Source organism: Colobus angolensis, unplaced genomic scaffold (genome assembly GCF_000951035.1).
Source record: "Colobus angolensis palliatus isolate OR3802 unplaced genomic scaffold, Cang.pa_1.0 Scaffold140, whole genome shotgun sequence".
NCBI classification, from domain to species: Eukaryota; Metazoa; Chordata; class Mammalia; order Primates; family Cercopithecidae; genus Colobus; species Colobus angolensis.
Window position 1 is genome coordinate 8,158,617 of NW_012114489.1, and position 14,532 is coordinate 8,173,148.

The window sequence follows — 14,532 nt, forward strand, 5'->3', positions numbered from 1 at the left end:
ATTTCAATATATTTCACTATTTTAAAATCTAAGTAAAATGGCACCTCTATTCAAAAGAGTGCATGAAAGAGTAATATTTTTTGTTTGATGCTGAAATCTTATTAATTCAGAGATAGAATATTCTCATGCAGATCAGAAGCTCTGACTGGCATTGTTCATTCTTTGATGTCCAAAGATAATAAAAGGGGACCTTTATGAAACAAAGTTTGGAAACTACTGGTCAAAATTGATCCAGATGGAATTACTGCAACAATACCAAAGACTAGTGAGCAGATCATTATTCAAAGCCTGACATTGGCAACAATTCCAACATATGGTAAAACATCACTGACTCTCAGAAGATGGGAGTACTCCACAGCTGTGGTTTGCTTCTGCTGAAAGAGTATGCTTACACCCATAATTTGCCACCTGTCAGATAAGAGAAAGGGAAATGTCCTGTTTTTATATAAAGTATTAAGAGAAGCTTTAGATCAACTCTGGATATAAAGGGAGATAGGGCTACATGGCCACTTCTATATAATAAAATAAAAGATAATAAACTAAATTTGAAGTATATTTTAACTTTTTGAAATTAATTTCCACAGATAGTATGTTCTCTAATTTAATCTACACAGCAATAATTTGATGAGGCAAAAAGGGAAGGTAAAAAGTCTTGCTCAATATATCACAATGCTGAAGTTGGAATATATTAGGAATCTAAAGCCACACTAATACTTTGTAACAACCAACCATCATATTTCAGTAGCATACAAAAACAAATATTTTTTGGCCATATATCTGGGGCGGTCCCAGATATATGATGACCATCTATCAGCAGCTCTCTGGATCTCAGCCAAGTCCACTCATATGTCTAAAGTTTGACTGACTCATGGCTGATGTAGGATGACCTTGGCTAGAGTGGCTGGAGAGACTTAGGACTATAGTATCAGTGTCTTTTATCTTCCAATTCATGAGCTTGGGTATCTTCTCTGGGCAATGGCAGAAGAACCAGACAATGAGCAGAAACACACAAGTGTTTTGCCAAGCCTCTGATAACATCGCATTGGCCAAAGCATATTATATGTTCAAACTCCAGAATTCAGAATCTAGAGGAAGGAAGGGGTTTAGACGTGGGCCGACTAATATCTACTACTTGGGACATCGACCCACGTTTTCTGGTTTGAATCCAATCTCTCTCTCTCTTTTATTTTAGCCTTTCTAACCTGTTTAGCTTCCAAACTGAAATAGCTGGTCCTTAAAGAATAAATGCAATTTCTACTGAGGTGTACTGCATGACAATTAACATGGTTATCTTTTATTCCCTTTCACTCAAAAATACTTATTGCTTACTGTATGCTAGGTACTATGCTGAGAGGATTGCTATTTATAAATGAATAGAACAGTCATTTCATCTTTTTAAAAATCACATATCGAACTTTCATGTTTAATCATGTTAGTATAAAAGTTCATTTATTTAGACAACCAAAATTCAATATCCCAATATCAGCACCTGAAAAATAAAGGGAAAAATAGGTTGTAGTTCAGTTGAACGATTCTACTCAATTATCTCACACAGCTCCTGCAGCAGCTGCCACATTCTTCACGGTCTCACACACCAAGTGCACCTTCAGTTCTTTTCTCTCTCCTCCCAGACCTGACTTCACTCATAAAGAAAGCCAGCAGCTCCTTACCTGCTATAATATGGGGCTTAGGCCCCATGACTTGCATCATGGTCTCTTCATGCTCAATGTTATTTCCTCTCCCTTCATTTTATAGGTCGCAGAACTGAAATGCACTGTGAGAGCTTTCCCTGCTCATTCTCCCCTCCTTCCCCCTTCATCTTTCACTAACATTATCCCCCTCTCTCCTCCACAAACCCCTTGTATTTCTAACTCTATTTCAAAGTCTGCTTCTTCATGAACCCAAACAACACATCAACACATGCTATAAGGTCTGTTGCAGATCAATAATCTTTTAACAAATGAGATTATGTTGGAGTGGTTCTGCTTTCTTTTACCTTCATGCTTCTTTTACCTTCATACCTACCTGCAACTCCCTCAGATTACGCAATTAGTTTCTTATATTGAATGAGTCAGGTGGAGAAAGCAGGGGCATTTCTCCCCAGGTTCATAGGTAGAATGCCACATGTACTGGCGTGTTAAGAGTTAGGAAAGATATAGGATCTTCTAATTCAGCCATTTTCAAAATTTCTACTGTGTTCATTGTAAAAGAGTAAAACTGCCTTTAAAATTTTCAAATGAAACCGTTTGCAGGGCCAATGACTTAAAATAGATAAAAGTAGGCTTTTCTGCTTAAATTGGGGGTAGGGGGTTCAGAACTCTACCTAGCTTGGACCAAGCTAAAACTAATGGAAATATTCTGAAAGAATTCAAATTTTCCTTTAATGATCTTTGTTAATTTTGATGATCGTGTTCACCCTCCTCCCTGCCCCTACCACCATAAGACTCAGAGCAATGCTAATATGTGACATATATGTTGCCAGCCCACCTTCTGTCCTCCTGCAAACATGACTAATCAAATTCAGCACTGTTTCCTACTAACCCTGAATTCGGTATCAGAGTTCTCAACATAAAACTCAAGAAATTCACTATCAGTATAAATCGAAGTTTGCACTCAAAATGCAGTCTATTTACAATCTCTATGGGAGTCATTCTGTTCACACGCACAATCACACACACGATTGTACGTCTTTCTCTCACACACATTACTTGTCCTATGTTAAATACTGATGTTCTCTGACTACCCACACAGGTGAACAAGCTGTGAGTTCTGTAGAAGTTAAAGTAGGGAATTACAGAGTCAGCTCTTAGAATCTCAACTGCTCCTCTCACACAGGCAGAATTAGTTTAGATAGAACATCCTCTACTCACAGTCTAGCAACTCTGAAAAAACAAATACTGGTGGATGTGGAGGTGTTGGAGAGTCGCCAGAAACCAGATTCTCGAGAGACCTTCACTAGTTTATAATACTCAGAGGCTGACTAAGGGGACACAACCCCCTCTCTCAGGGTGTAAGTCATTTTATATGAAAAATGGCATTTATATCAAAAGTTTGTAATTCTACTTTCTTACAACCCAAAACGTATTTTCACCACTCCTTCCCTAAAGTAGTCTGAACTGAGAGAGTAAGAAGAGGTGAGTGGCACCTTACTGGATTTAAGGTCTCAATATTGTCTTTGAAAGGCTTTATTTTCTCAAATAAGTTCCTCTCTCTATCTCCTTTTCCTGCTTAGTGGTAAAATTATTGGCTTTAGAGTTAGTTAGACCAAGGTCCACCTCTAAGCTCTGTCTTTTGCTTGCTATATTGTTTTACTATTTTGAGGTCTCAGAAAGTCCTGTGATCTCAAAGTTTCAAAGTATCAGTATGATGGTGCAGCAGCTCTGAAGTCAAGAGACTGAAGTTGTAGTACCTGATGTGTGCCTTAAAGATCCCTGTGAACTTCAGTGTCTTCATTTATCAAAGACGATTGGTTTTGATATGCCGTGAGGCAGCCACTGGAAGTGCACCACTCAGATTATCCATCAAGACAAAACTCGCCATTCAGCTACAAAGAGTGCAGTTCTTCCCATCTCCCTCAGCTTTTGATCTGAGGCCAGCAAATCTCCAGCAGCCCCAGCCAGTGACTGAGCATGGCAGGGGTACTAGAGCCTGCCATTTCTGCTCAACACAGTTCTCCTTTAATAGGCAATCTTTGCTCCAGAGCTCCCAGTTAGATTGGCTAAGACTTTGTCAGAGCCGCGTCATGGTCTCTTCATGCCCAATGTTATTTCCTCTCCCTTCCTTTTATAGGTCGTTAGAACTGAAATGCACTGTGAGAGCTTTCCCTGCTCATTCTCCCCTTCTTCCCCCTTCATCTTTCACTAACATTATCCCCCTCTCTCCTCCACAAACCCCTTGTACTCCTAACTCTATTTCAAAGTCTGCTTCTTCACGAACCCAAACAACACGTCAACACATGCTATAAGGTCTGTTGCAGATCAATAATCTTTTAACAAATGAGATCATGTTAGAGTGATTCTGCTTTCTTTTACCTTCACACTTGGCATTTTAGCAATGGATTTAAAGAGGGTAAGCAAGATACTTAGGAAGACTATACATCTCGGTTTGCCTGAAGCGGGGCCAGTTGACACCTGTTTTGACTTAATATTTGCCACCAAAAAAGTAGTTTTGGAGACCACATATTACATAGTCTTCCTGGTGATACTGGATAAAATCTATCATTCTTTCTTTTTCTAAAGTTTGAAATACTCTAACATATTCACAGAACAGTTTCACATATTAACTTGAAGATGCTCTCATTCATTTATGTATTCATATAATTCTGGAAGTGTTTATGAAGTTCAATTCAACACAGTATTATATGCTCAAGGACTTGGATAAAAGACAGTAAATACTTGGGTGACAGTTTAGGTCAAGTTGCGTTTTAGTGACTAAAAGACTAATTTGAAGAATCAATTTTTACTTGATTTTCTAGTTCACAAAGAGCATTTATAATGGCTAGTCTACCATAACAGATACTTCCTTCAGTGGGGATGACATGCTTCCCTTGGGAACATCTCTCTGGGCAGCTGCAGCCGCAGTGCAGGTTGCTGACTTCAGCTAGATTATATTCGACAGATTGAAAGCTCACAGGTGCCTGCAGTATACCAGAAAACGTTTTTCTTAGTAGGAGAATTGGAAGGATTTTAGTTGACTGTGCTGGTTTTTTCACTTATACATGTTTTAATAGAACATTTCTGTACTAAAAAGTTAATGTCACCGGGATATGTCCTGGTATGTATTAAACATTATAGGTTTTTCACATCATTCTTAATTTTTAATGCAAATACAGTAAACGGAATATTTGTTTCTTTTAACAAGTTGAGACACTGGCTTTGTATGTTTCTCATGGTTGAAAAAAATATGTTTGTGTCCATTTCTCCACACTTTCCCATTTGCCCTTGCCATGACAAAGTGTAATAAGCAAGGTTAAAATGGGTTATGACGGAGAATACTCATTTTAAACACAGTGGCACAATTGTTTCTGAAGTCATTATCTACTTGGTGTTCTAAGAGTTAAGCTGGATTCTATTTCAGCTGGAAAAGGGTGAAAAAAATACATGTCAAAAGATGAATAATGTGAAGATTGATCACTTCAAAGACTACATCTCTGGTTATTCCCTACATTTAAATGCTCTCTTTAAATCATGAGGTGGTTGCAACTAAGATGGTGGCATACACGATGGTGGCATACACGATGGTGGCATACACAACTTTACTTCACTGTTGTTTCTGCTGTTTATTGGCCTCAGACAGCTCGGAATTTCCACTTAGGGCACAAGCCCCAAAGTTATGAATATTTATTGTGTAATAGGAAGGCATTTTAAGAGATTTTTAACATTGGGGGGCACTGTGGTGGGTTATCACATATTTCAAACAGTTGAGTTGCTTTCATACATTTCCTTTGGATATCACTTTGATTATATAACAATTATGAATTGCTCCACAGCAATATGAGATCAAATAATGTCACATTTAATTATTTTCTCGAGTTGACTAAAATCAGTTTTCATCTTCAATTTGTAAGGTCAATAATTTCCATTTTGGGGGATATCCCTTCACATCCCCTATAAAATCATGGTTAAACCAGGAAAATGGAAATCATTCTAGACCATTCTAGCCAGAAAACCTTTAATACAGGAAAACAGAAAAAGAGGCTTCCACAACATTTGTGGGGCTACTGGCATCAGAGAAACAAAAAATGCAGGGATCAGAGGGGACAACAACTGACAACCTCAGCTGTCTTGTGGGATCAATATGGGAGACTCCTAGAGGATGCTTAGAAGTTGTCATAACCCTGCCCGCTTCAGCCCAGCCCTTGCCTGCAACTTATGGAGAATAATAGTTTTTCCTTTCATTGCATTTTCCAAATGTCACACAAGTCCCTTTCTGTAGCTTCATCTAAGCTGGAGAACTTCTGGAGAGGGGATCCTGAAAATATATTTCTATCCTTTCTTCTCCTGGGCACATTTGGAAGGGTAGAAACGACACAGAATCAGCATAGACCACATCTGACACAGTGTTACAACACTGAGGGGCAAAAATGGCCCCAAGAAGACAGTCACCCATATTTTTGGTTCTCATGATGGTAGGATATGGGTTCTTAGTCTATGACTGTTTTATGACTATTATGTATTGTTATGGCTACCATTTCTAGCTGCAGAAGGCCTCCTCCATTTACATGCCCATTTTTCTCCAGGCTTGGAAAGCTTGGCCCAGCTCCCTTCCCAGGTGAGCAAGATCATTTCAATTAGGACACTAATTCTGAATTCACTCCATGCTAAGCTTGGAAATTGGCCCATCTTGCAAGACCCCAGGCTGTGGAGTTATACTCCGCCTTGATTAATATAGTTTCCGTCATTGCCTACCACACCAGAAGGCACTCAGATAGCACTCCGTGCCTACCCTCCAGTGCTGGAAACGCTCCATTGTTTCCTTTATATCCAAATCTTGGAGTTACATTTAATATAATTTTTTTTGTTAAATTTTAGAGCATGAAGACTTCTTCTGACTGCCTTTTAGATGATAAAGCTTAATTGGGCCTCTAAACCTTCTCAACACAAAAGTCTGTTTTAAGGTAGACTTCTGTTGCCACTCACATGAAAAAATATCTCCTTCGGAACATTGAAACTCAAAAGCTGATTAGTTTCCAGTAGAGGAAACAGGACCCCAAACCTTAGGAAGATAAAAACCTGGCTGGCCTCCTGGTGGGGTAAAAGGCAGTTTTCATTCCTTCACGATGGATCTCCCGCAGCAGCAGGAACACAATGCTGTTTCTCTGTAGGTCACCCTTTCACATTAAATTTGCTATAAATCAACCTTCCACACTTGCTAGAGCATTGTCTTTTCCTATAGATGCTAAAGTGAAAAACACTCTTCTAGGAAAGTCATTGTGAATCAAGGGCTGTGTCTGTCCTCATGGAACTAACTGGCCATTAAATGAGGATGAATTCTTGCTCTATGCTCACCTTATCGAGAATAAATGAAAGCCCGGTAATCCCTATGTGTAACTATGAGAGAAGATACAGTGATGCATTTTGATGGAGATGAGGGGTTAAACATTCTGGGCTACCTAACTGACTGGTCACTGTAGGTTTGGGGAATGGACTCTAAGAGTTCCTGCAGAAGACATGTAGTTGTAGGTCATGGTGGGGGCTGGAGAGAAAGGGAGGGAGGGGAGAGTGAGACAGCAAGAGAGCAAGCAAGGAGTTGATGGGTATGGAAAACAATATGCTTAGAGGAAGTGAGTAAAATGCTAAAAAGCATCCACATATGAAGAATTAAAATCCTGAAAGCCACATATTAGTTCTTAGCAAACCTATCATACTACGTCCAGCAGGATGAGACAAATGAAAAATGAAAAGAATTCTGGATCTAAAACTGGATTACTTTATAGAATTGGCTACATGCAAGCTCTGAAACCAAGCCCAGACTTGAAGCTGGACAGTGGGTCTCCACAAGGTAGAATTCAAACCTCTGGGGTGTCCTGATAGATGAAGCAAAAAATATAGTGGAGACTCACAGAAGAGCCATATGTAGAAATCCACAGAAGTATGTAGCTGACCCTACCAAATAATCTGCTAGTAGAAAATAGCACTCCAATCTTTTCGCTGGGGTTCAGATTAAGATTATAATCTCTAGGAAGATGAGGCAGGCATAACCAGGCAGAAAGTCATGCCTATAGGGTTATGGCACAGGGAAGGTTATTGGTTCAGAAACTCATAATGTAATTTAATTACTACTGGAAGGATACAAGATAGCCTGAAAATAAAGAAAACTTTGAGTTATCATAATCAGGAATAAAGCCAAGATTGAATTACATGGGGGCGGTTCCCCCATGTTGTTCTGGTGATAGTGAGTTCTCATGAGAGCTGATGGTTTTAAAGTGTGTGGCCGTACCCCCTTTTCTCTCTCCTGCCACCATGTAAGACGTGCCTTGTTTTCCTTTTGCCTTCAGCCATGATTGTAAGTTTCCTGAGGCCTCCCCAGCCATGTGGAACTGTGAATCAATTAAACCTCTTTTCTTTATAAATTACTTAGTCTCAGGTAGTTCTTTATAGCAGTGTGAAAACAGACTAATGTGCTATCACTTATGGACATCTTACCAGGTGTCTAGCCCTCTGCTTTGTCTTTTAAATATTTTTTTCCTTTAATGCTTACAATCACTAGTGAGGTAGGTGTTATTGTCTAATTTAAGAGATGAAGAGATTGGGCCCCAGGAGTTAAATTACTATAATCACATAGCTAATAAAGAATAGCACCATGAATTGAACTCAAGGATCTTTGATTTCAATTGCAATTCATTGGTAAGCATGGAATTGCCCTTGGTTTCCTTCAATCCTTGCAGGGACCAAGGGTATTTTTAAAGATGGCTGCAACATTATCTCCTATTCCATATAGTCTGTTGCAACGTGACTTTGCCACTCCTCCACAGTGAGGTGGAGTCTATTTCTTCACTCCTTCAAAACTGATGTAGATTACAGCAAATGTGATATGGTCCCAGTTACAAATTCATCCCTTAGTTGATGTTCTTGGGATGCTGCATCTCAGAACACATGCATCATGTTATAAGAAATCTAAGAGAGATGGGTAAGGTCACATGTAGCTGCTCCAATTTACTCTTCTGGCTGAGTTACCTACCTATAGCCAGCGTCAGCTGCAACTGAGTGGGTTGTCTTGGATGTCTGAATCGTTACAGTTCCCTGCTGACAGCCAGAGTCAACTGCAATTGAGAGGGTTGTCTTGGACATCTAAGTTGAACCTTTAGATGACTCTAGCTTCAGCCGACATATAACTGAAACCACATGAAAATTGCCTAGGTGAGTCTAGAAATGAAAACCAATAACATACTGCTCTTTCAAACTACTAACGTATATGGTTTGTTGTGCAGTAAAATACAACTGGAATAGTACCAAAGGTAAAATGTGTTGTAGGTATAGAGCTGAAGCTGAGCCTGCACATGAGGGTAAAGTAAGTCTAGGTGTAGAGAAAGAGGGAAGACAGAAAACTAACTATGCGATACATAAGTTACTCTTAAGTTTGAAGTAGACAATGAGTAAGATGATTCAGTAACTTGAGGTTTTATATCTGCTACTTAGCTCAGATGTGTTAGCTGTGTGTTTATTTTCTATACATCGTAAAAGATCACTATGAACTTAATGGCTGAAAATAACACACATTTATTATCTCACAATTGCCATGAGTTAGGAGTCTGGTCACAACTGGGTTATCTGCTCAGAGTCTCGTAAAGCTGGAATCAAGGTGTCAACAGGCTTAGAGTCCTCTTCCTTCCTGACATGGTTGTTCAAAGAATGTAGTTCCTTGTCATGGTACCGTGACCCTCTGCTCCTAGAGGTCACCTGCAGTTCCCCGTCACATGACTCTCTTCACAAACAGTTTATATCACAGTAGCTTGCTTCTCCAAGGCCAGGAGGAGAGTCCTCCTAGAACATGCTAGTAAGATAGAGCTATGTATATGATGCAATCACGGGAGGCACATCCCATCACCTCATCCATGCCTTATTTGTTAGAAACAAGTAATAGGTTCTGCCAACACTCAAGGGGAAAAGATTATGCAAGGTGTGAACATTGGGGTCACCTTGGGGTTTGTCCCTCACAGTCTCTATTCCTTAATTTATTCAGTATTGAATATCCAATCATCCATCCATCTACCCACCCGTTCATTCTCTAAGCATGCTCCCTCCTCAAGACCTTGACATTTACTTTCTTCTCTACCTGAGACACTTTTGCCCAGAAATTTGCAAAGCTCAATTTCTGCCTTCCTTTAGGTTGGCAGATGTCACCTCATCAGCAAGGGAACCCCTAGATCATTCTATCTAAAATAGCCAATCTTGGACCCCGGCATTCACTATCCCCCTTATCCTGTTTTATTTTTAATAGCTCTTATAAACATTTGATACATATATTTCACACTTCCTTGTTGACTGTCTCTCCCACCACAGTGTAAGCTCTATAAAAGCAGGAACTGGCTGGGCACGGTGGCTCATGCCTATAAGCCCAGCACTTTGGAAGGCCGAGGTGGGCGGATCATGAGGTCAAGAGATCGAGACCATCCTGCGCGACATGATAAAACCCTGTCTCTACTAAAAATACAAAAATTAGGTGGGTTTGGTGGTGGACACCTGTAATCCCAGCTACTCGGGAGGCTGAAGCAGGAGAATCACTTGAACCCGGGAGGCGGAGGTTGCAGTGAGGCGAGATCATGCCACTACACTCCAGCCTGGTGACAGAGCGAGACTCCGAAAAAAAAAAAAACCAGTAAAACAGGAACTTTGTTTTATTCACTGTTGAAACCCTAAAACCTAAAACAGTGCCTCAACATAGCTGGAACTCAACAAAAATTTGTCGAATGAATGAACAAACAAGCATTTGTTGAACACCTACCATGTGTCAAAGATGATGCCAATTGCTTGGGGGACAACAGAAATTCTACCCTGAAGAGTCTCAGCTGTGAAAGAAAGAGTTTGCTAGGAAAGTACAAAAGCTAAAGCCTGAGAATGAAGATTTTGGAGCAAAAAATAAGACATTTTGGAATAAAACACAATCTGTAGCAACTTAAAGAAGATATCAGAAATTTCTCCAAATTCTGTAGAAAGCACAAATTAAAACAGAGGCATTTGGAGTTAGTGGTTGAGCCAAGGCAAGGACTTTGAAAATTAAAATTATGTCAAGGCAAAGATAAAAAACAAATCATTTCAAGGGTGGTTGTTTAAAGGTTAACCTTTCCCAGAGGCTGAGAGTTGTAAAGAGACCACTAATTTGGGCAGTATTAAGAAGTGCTTTACCTGAGGGCTGTTGTGGCATGCTAGTTTTACTTGCTCCAATACGTAAGGGACCTTCTTGCTGATAAAGTCTGAAAGGTTTTGGATCATCTCCAGATGTTTTCTAGAGCCATGTATGAGGTTGCAGATGTGAATATTGTTCCAGTGAGGGCAAACTGAAAAAACTCATTTCTAGATGCTGAGTCTTGTAAAAAGAATGTATTGAAGGTGCAACGTACAAGGAAATATTGGAGCCAAAGCAACAGTAGCTAAGTGGAAAGACTTTTCTGCAAAATAGGAGGGTGTGCAAACACAGAAACAATTTGGCCCTTAAAGCTGATTTTGGCAAGGTGAAGTAAAAATGCAAGTGCCACTGACAATAGAGTTCAATCATAAATAAAAGGAAAAACCAGTTACAACATGAGGAGAAATGAGTTGGTTTCCTTTTGCCTCCAGTCTATTTTGTGGTGTCAGGGATCGTGTCCAAGCTGTCAAAATACCCATGAAGAAAATATCCAGAGCAGCAACAACAGGACTGAGGTACCACAGCAGTTCACTGCTTGTCTAAACAGACGCATGAAGCCAATTTCAAAGTGTGAATTCAACCTGGTCTTTGGTTTTCAGCTAACTGCCTAACTTCTACCACCCCTTGCTATTGGCGAGAAAGAGCTGAGGACAGCTGATTCAAGGAGCAGCATAAGAACTCTGAGTTGGTGATGATGGGAGTGGGTGAAAAGAGTTTTACAAAAAGCATCATATACATTTCCAAAGCACAGTGGACACTACTTGTGCACTTTGCACTAGCAACCAAATGAAGCTTCCATCTGGCAGAAAAATGCAGTAACTGGAAAAGTTTTGAAGCCAAGGGGACACACTCAGCTGCATGACGTCTAAATGCCAAAAACTTGTGCATTCCACTTAACTGTTAAGTGATTGGGAGTAACTGATAACTCTGAAAAGTGTAATATGTTTGTAATTGTGAAATGCTAAATACTAAAGTCATGGTGCCAGTAAAAGTGACATTTGGTAACTTTGGAATCCCTGCAAAAAAAAAGAAAGGATCCTTGAAGGTGTTTTTGTCGTATAGACACTAGAGCAGTGGTTCCTTTACTTGCCTGTACATCAACTTTGCCAAAGAAACGTTTAACTTACAGATTTTTTGGCTCTACCTCTTGGAGATTCTGCATTGATGTCTGAGATCCAGAATCTATTTTTTTACTCCCAAGGGACTCTGATGGCCAGTCAGTTTTGTGAACCCTCAAATTAGATGACTTGAAGGAGGCCTACAGTTTGTATAAATAAATGACTGAAAGAAGGATATTCAAGGAACAAAAAGTTAATTACTATTTAGAATAATATAGTACTTTGGCCCCAGATGACAGAGTGCAGCTGAATTGAAGGTCTTGGAAGACAGATTCTGGCTCAGCACAAAGAGGAACCCTCTCACAATTAGATTTGAGAAGACCAGTGAAAAACTGAAAATCCAAATACAGTCATCAACGGGATGATAAATGTGGGGACCAGATTGTTGTTACATGTATAAACATATCCAGTTGAATTGTGGCTTCTGGTGGCAATGAGTGTCTTCTTGTCACTGAACGCGTTCGAACGCTGTGAGAACAGTTTTATCAATAGAGTAATCACCCTTTCATTCACTCCGACCTGCATTCTGCCTCCATTGCTCTGCTATCCTTGCTTTTACTATGTCTCTGTCTCCATACTGAAAAATTTTTTTAAAAAACACACTTTTTGTGATGTTAATAGCTAATGTTATTGATTGCATGGTGTTTACCAGGTATTATTCTATACAATTTAGGTGTTGCATTTTTTTTCCAGTTATTGATACTTTACTTAAACAAGAAAGTACGATTTCTTAAGGGGTTTCATAGTTGAAAAAGCTACAATTATATCATGTTGCAAATACATTTTTAAGTTTTTTTTTCAATTATAACATTTAAAAAAATGCTGTAAATGGAACTGTTTGGCTTTGATTATATATATTTCTTCATAGTCTTTACATGGTATCTGCACAAAGAATTATCTTCTACCTTTGTTCCAATTAATTGTTACATGTAAGTTGCTTTTTATTCCAGTGTATCCAGAGTGGTGAAATAACAAGGCCAGCCGTGTTGCCAAAGTTTGCTCCAAGCATATAGGAGGAGATGGGCCATCTGTACGAGTTCACTGACCTTGCGGGTGTTACATATCCTGTATGTGTTAGTTTCCTTATCTGCCATGGTCTTTTCCAATCCAGTGGTATAGAAAGTACTCCAAGACATGTTGCCACAAAACTAGAAATTGTAGTGATCTGGACACTATTCTCCCAAGTGAATAAGTACTCCAAGACATGTTGCCACAAAACTAGAAATTGTAGTGATCTGGACGCTATTCTCCCAAGTGAATAAAGGAGTTCTTTTCCAGTGGAAACTCTTATCCATGCTTTGAGATTTGGTCCTAACAAAAATAAACTTGGTAGAGTAGTAAAAGCAGACAAAATAACCACAAATAAAAATGTTTCCATCTTCAACTCTAATGGTGGCACTCCATATAGAACAAAAATTACATGAATTACATGCAAGAAACAAGACATAAGAAATTAATACAGCATTTCAAAAATCTAGTCACCTTGTGTGATGATAAACTTCTTTTAGAGGATGCATTTGGTTTTGCTACTAAATATAATACTGGATTGACAGCAGTTAGAAAAACACAACAGATGTACAACCATATTAAGTGTGCCTCCAATATTGAGAAGTTCTCCAAAAAGAATGATGGTATGAAGATGATCAGGCTAATTGAAAATATGCATAAAAGATGATTATACAATAGTCTCTTGATATCAGTGTCTTTCATTGTGTTTTCTTGGGTGGCTATCTGACTCTCCGACCTGCAAAAGGAAAAGGACACTGAGGCCTTCTGACATCAGGTATGACTCCCTGCCCTGACCTTTCTATGTGTTGTATTTAATGCATCCAAGGAACCTATAAAGTAAGTCATATTATCATTTAATTTTATATGATTTTGTAAGTATATTTGAAATTCCTACATCAGAGCCTCATAGGCAGCTCACAATTATGCTGTTAAAACAGAACTCTTGATTTCCAACCTCTCTTTCAGGAACTGAGATAGGAATAACTTCAGTTTACATCCCTTTCTTTCTTGGTGATCTATGTCTCTATCTATCTGTCTATCCATCATCTACCTGTCTATTTATCTATCTATCTATCATTTATCTATAGATAGACTGATACATTTCTATCAAATCTAATTTATCACCAACTCTGGTCCATTCTGCCTTCACAATATTTGGATCTGTTCAATTATTTCCAATTCACTGACACTAACCTGGCACAAGTTCACCTCTAATTGGACAATGGCAAGAATCACTTGATTAGCTCTTTACTGACTATTTTCTCTTTTGAATGAGTAGATTTCCTTACAGAGAAGTTAGTTGTGGATGCTGTCCCCTTCTTCTTCCTGAATGCGTTCCTTCAGGGTTAGGCTGGAGATGATTTTTTTTTTTTTACCATAAACATCATTTTGGTATTATTGCATAATATTCCATCTTGTAGCTATATATCATTTAACTATTTCTCTGCTTCAGATCATTTAAATAATTCCTAATTTAAAAAATTTTAGATTTCATTTATTAGAGCAGATTTAGATTGGCAGAAAAACTTAGCAAAATATGGAAGGTTCCCATATACAGCCT

At 38.9% G+C, this 14,532-nt stretch overlaps 1 protein-coding gene across 1 annotated transcript; it reads right to left on the reverse strand.

The window, feature by feature from the left end:
• Nucleotides 1-281: 281 nt before the first annotated feature.
• LOC105506880 (phosphatidylinositol-glycan biosynthesis class F protein-like) lies at nucleotides 282-13,673 on the reverse strand. Its single transcript, XM_011935159.1, is given in 6 exon segments — nucleotides 282-408; nucleotides 8,680-8,761; nucleotides 12,891-12,993; nucleotides 13,051-13,147; nucleotides 13,199-13,418; nucleotides 13,421-13,673. Coding segments are annotated over 6 exon segments (882 nt in total).
• Between the last annotated feature and the right edge of the window lie 859 nt (nucleotides 13,674-14,532).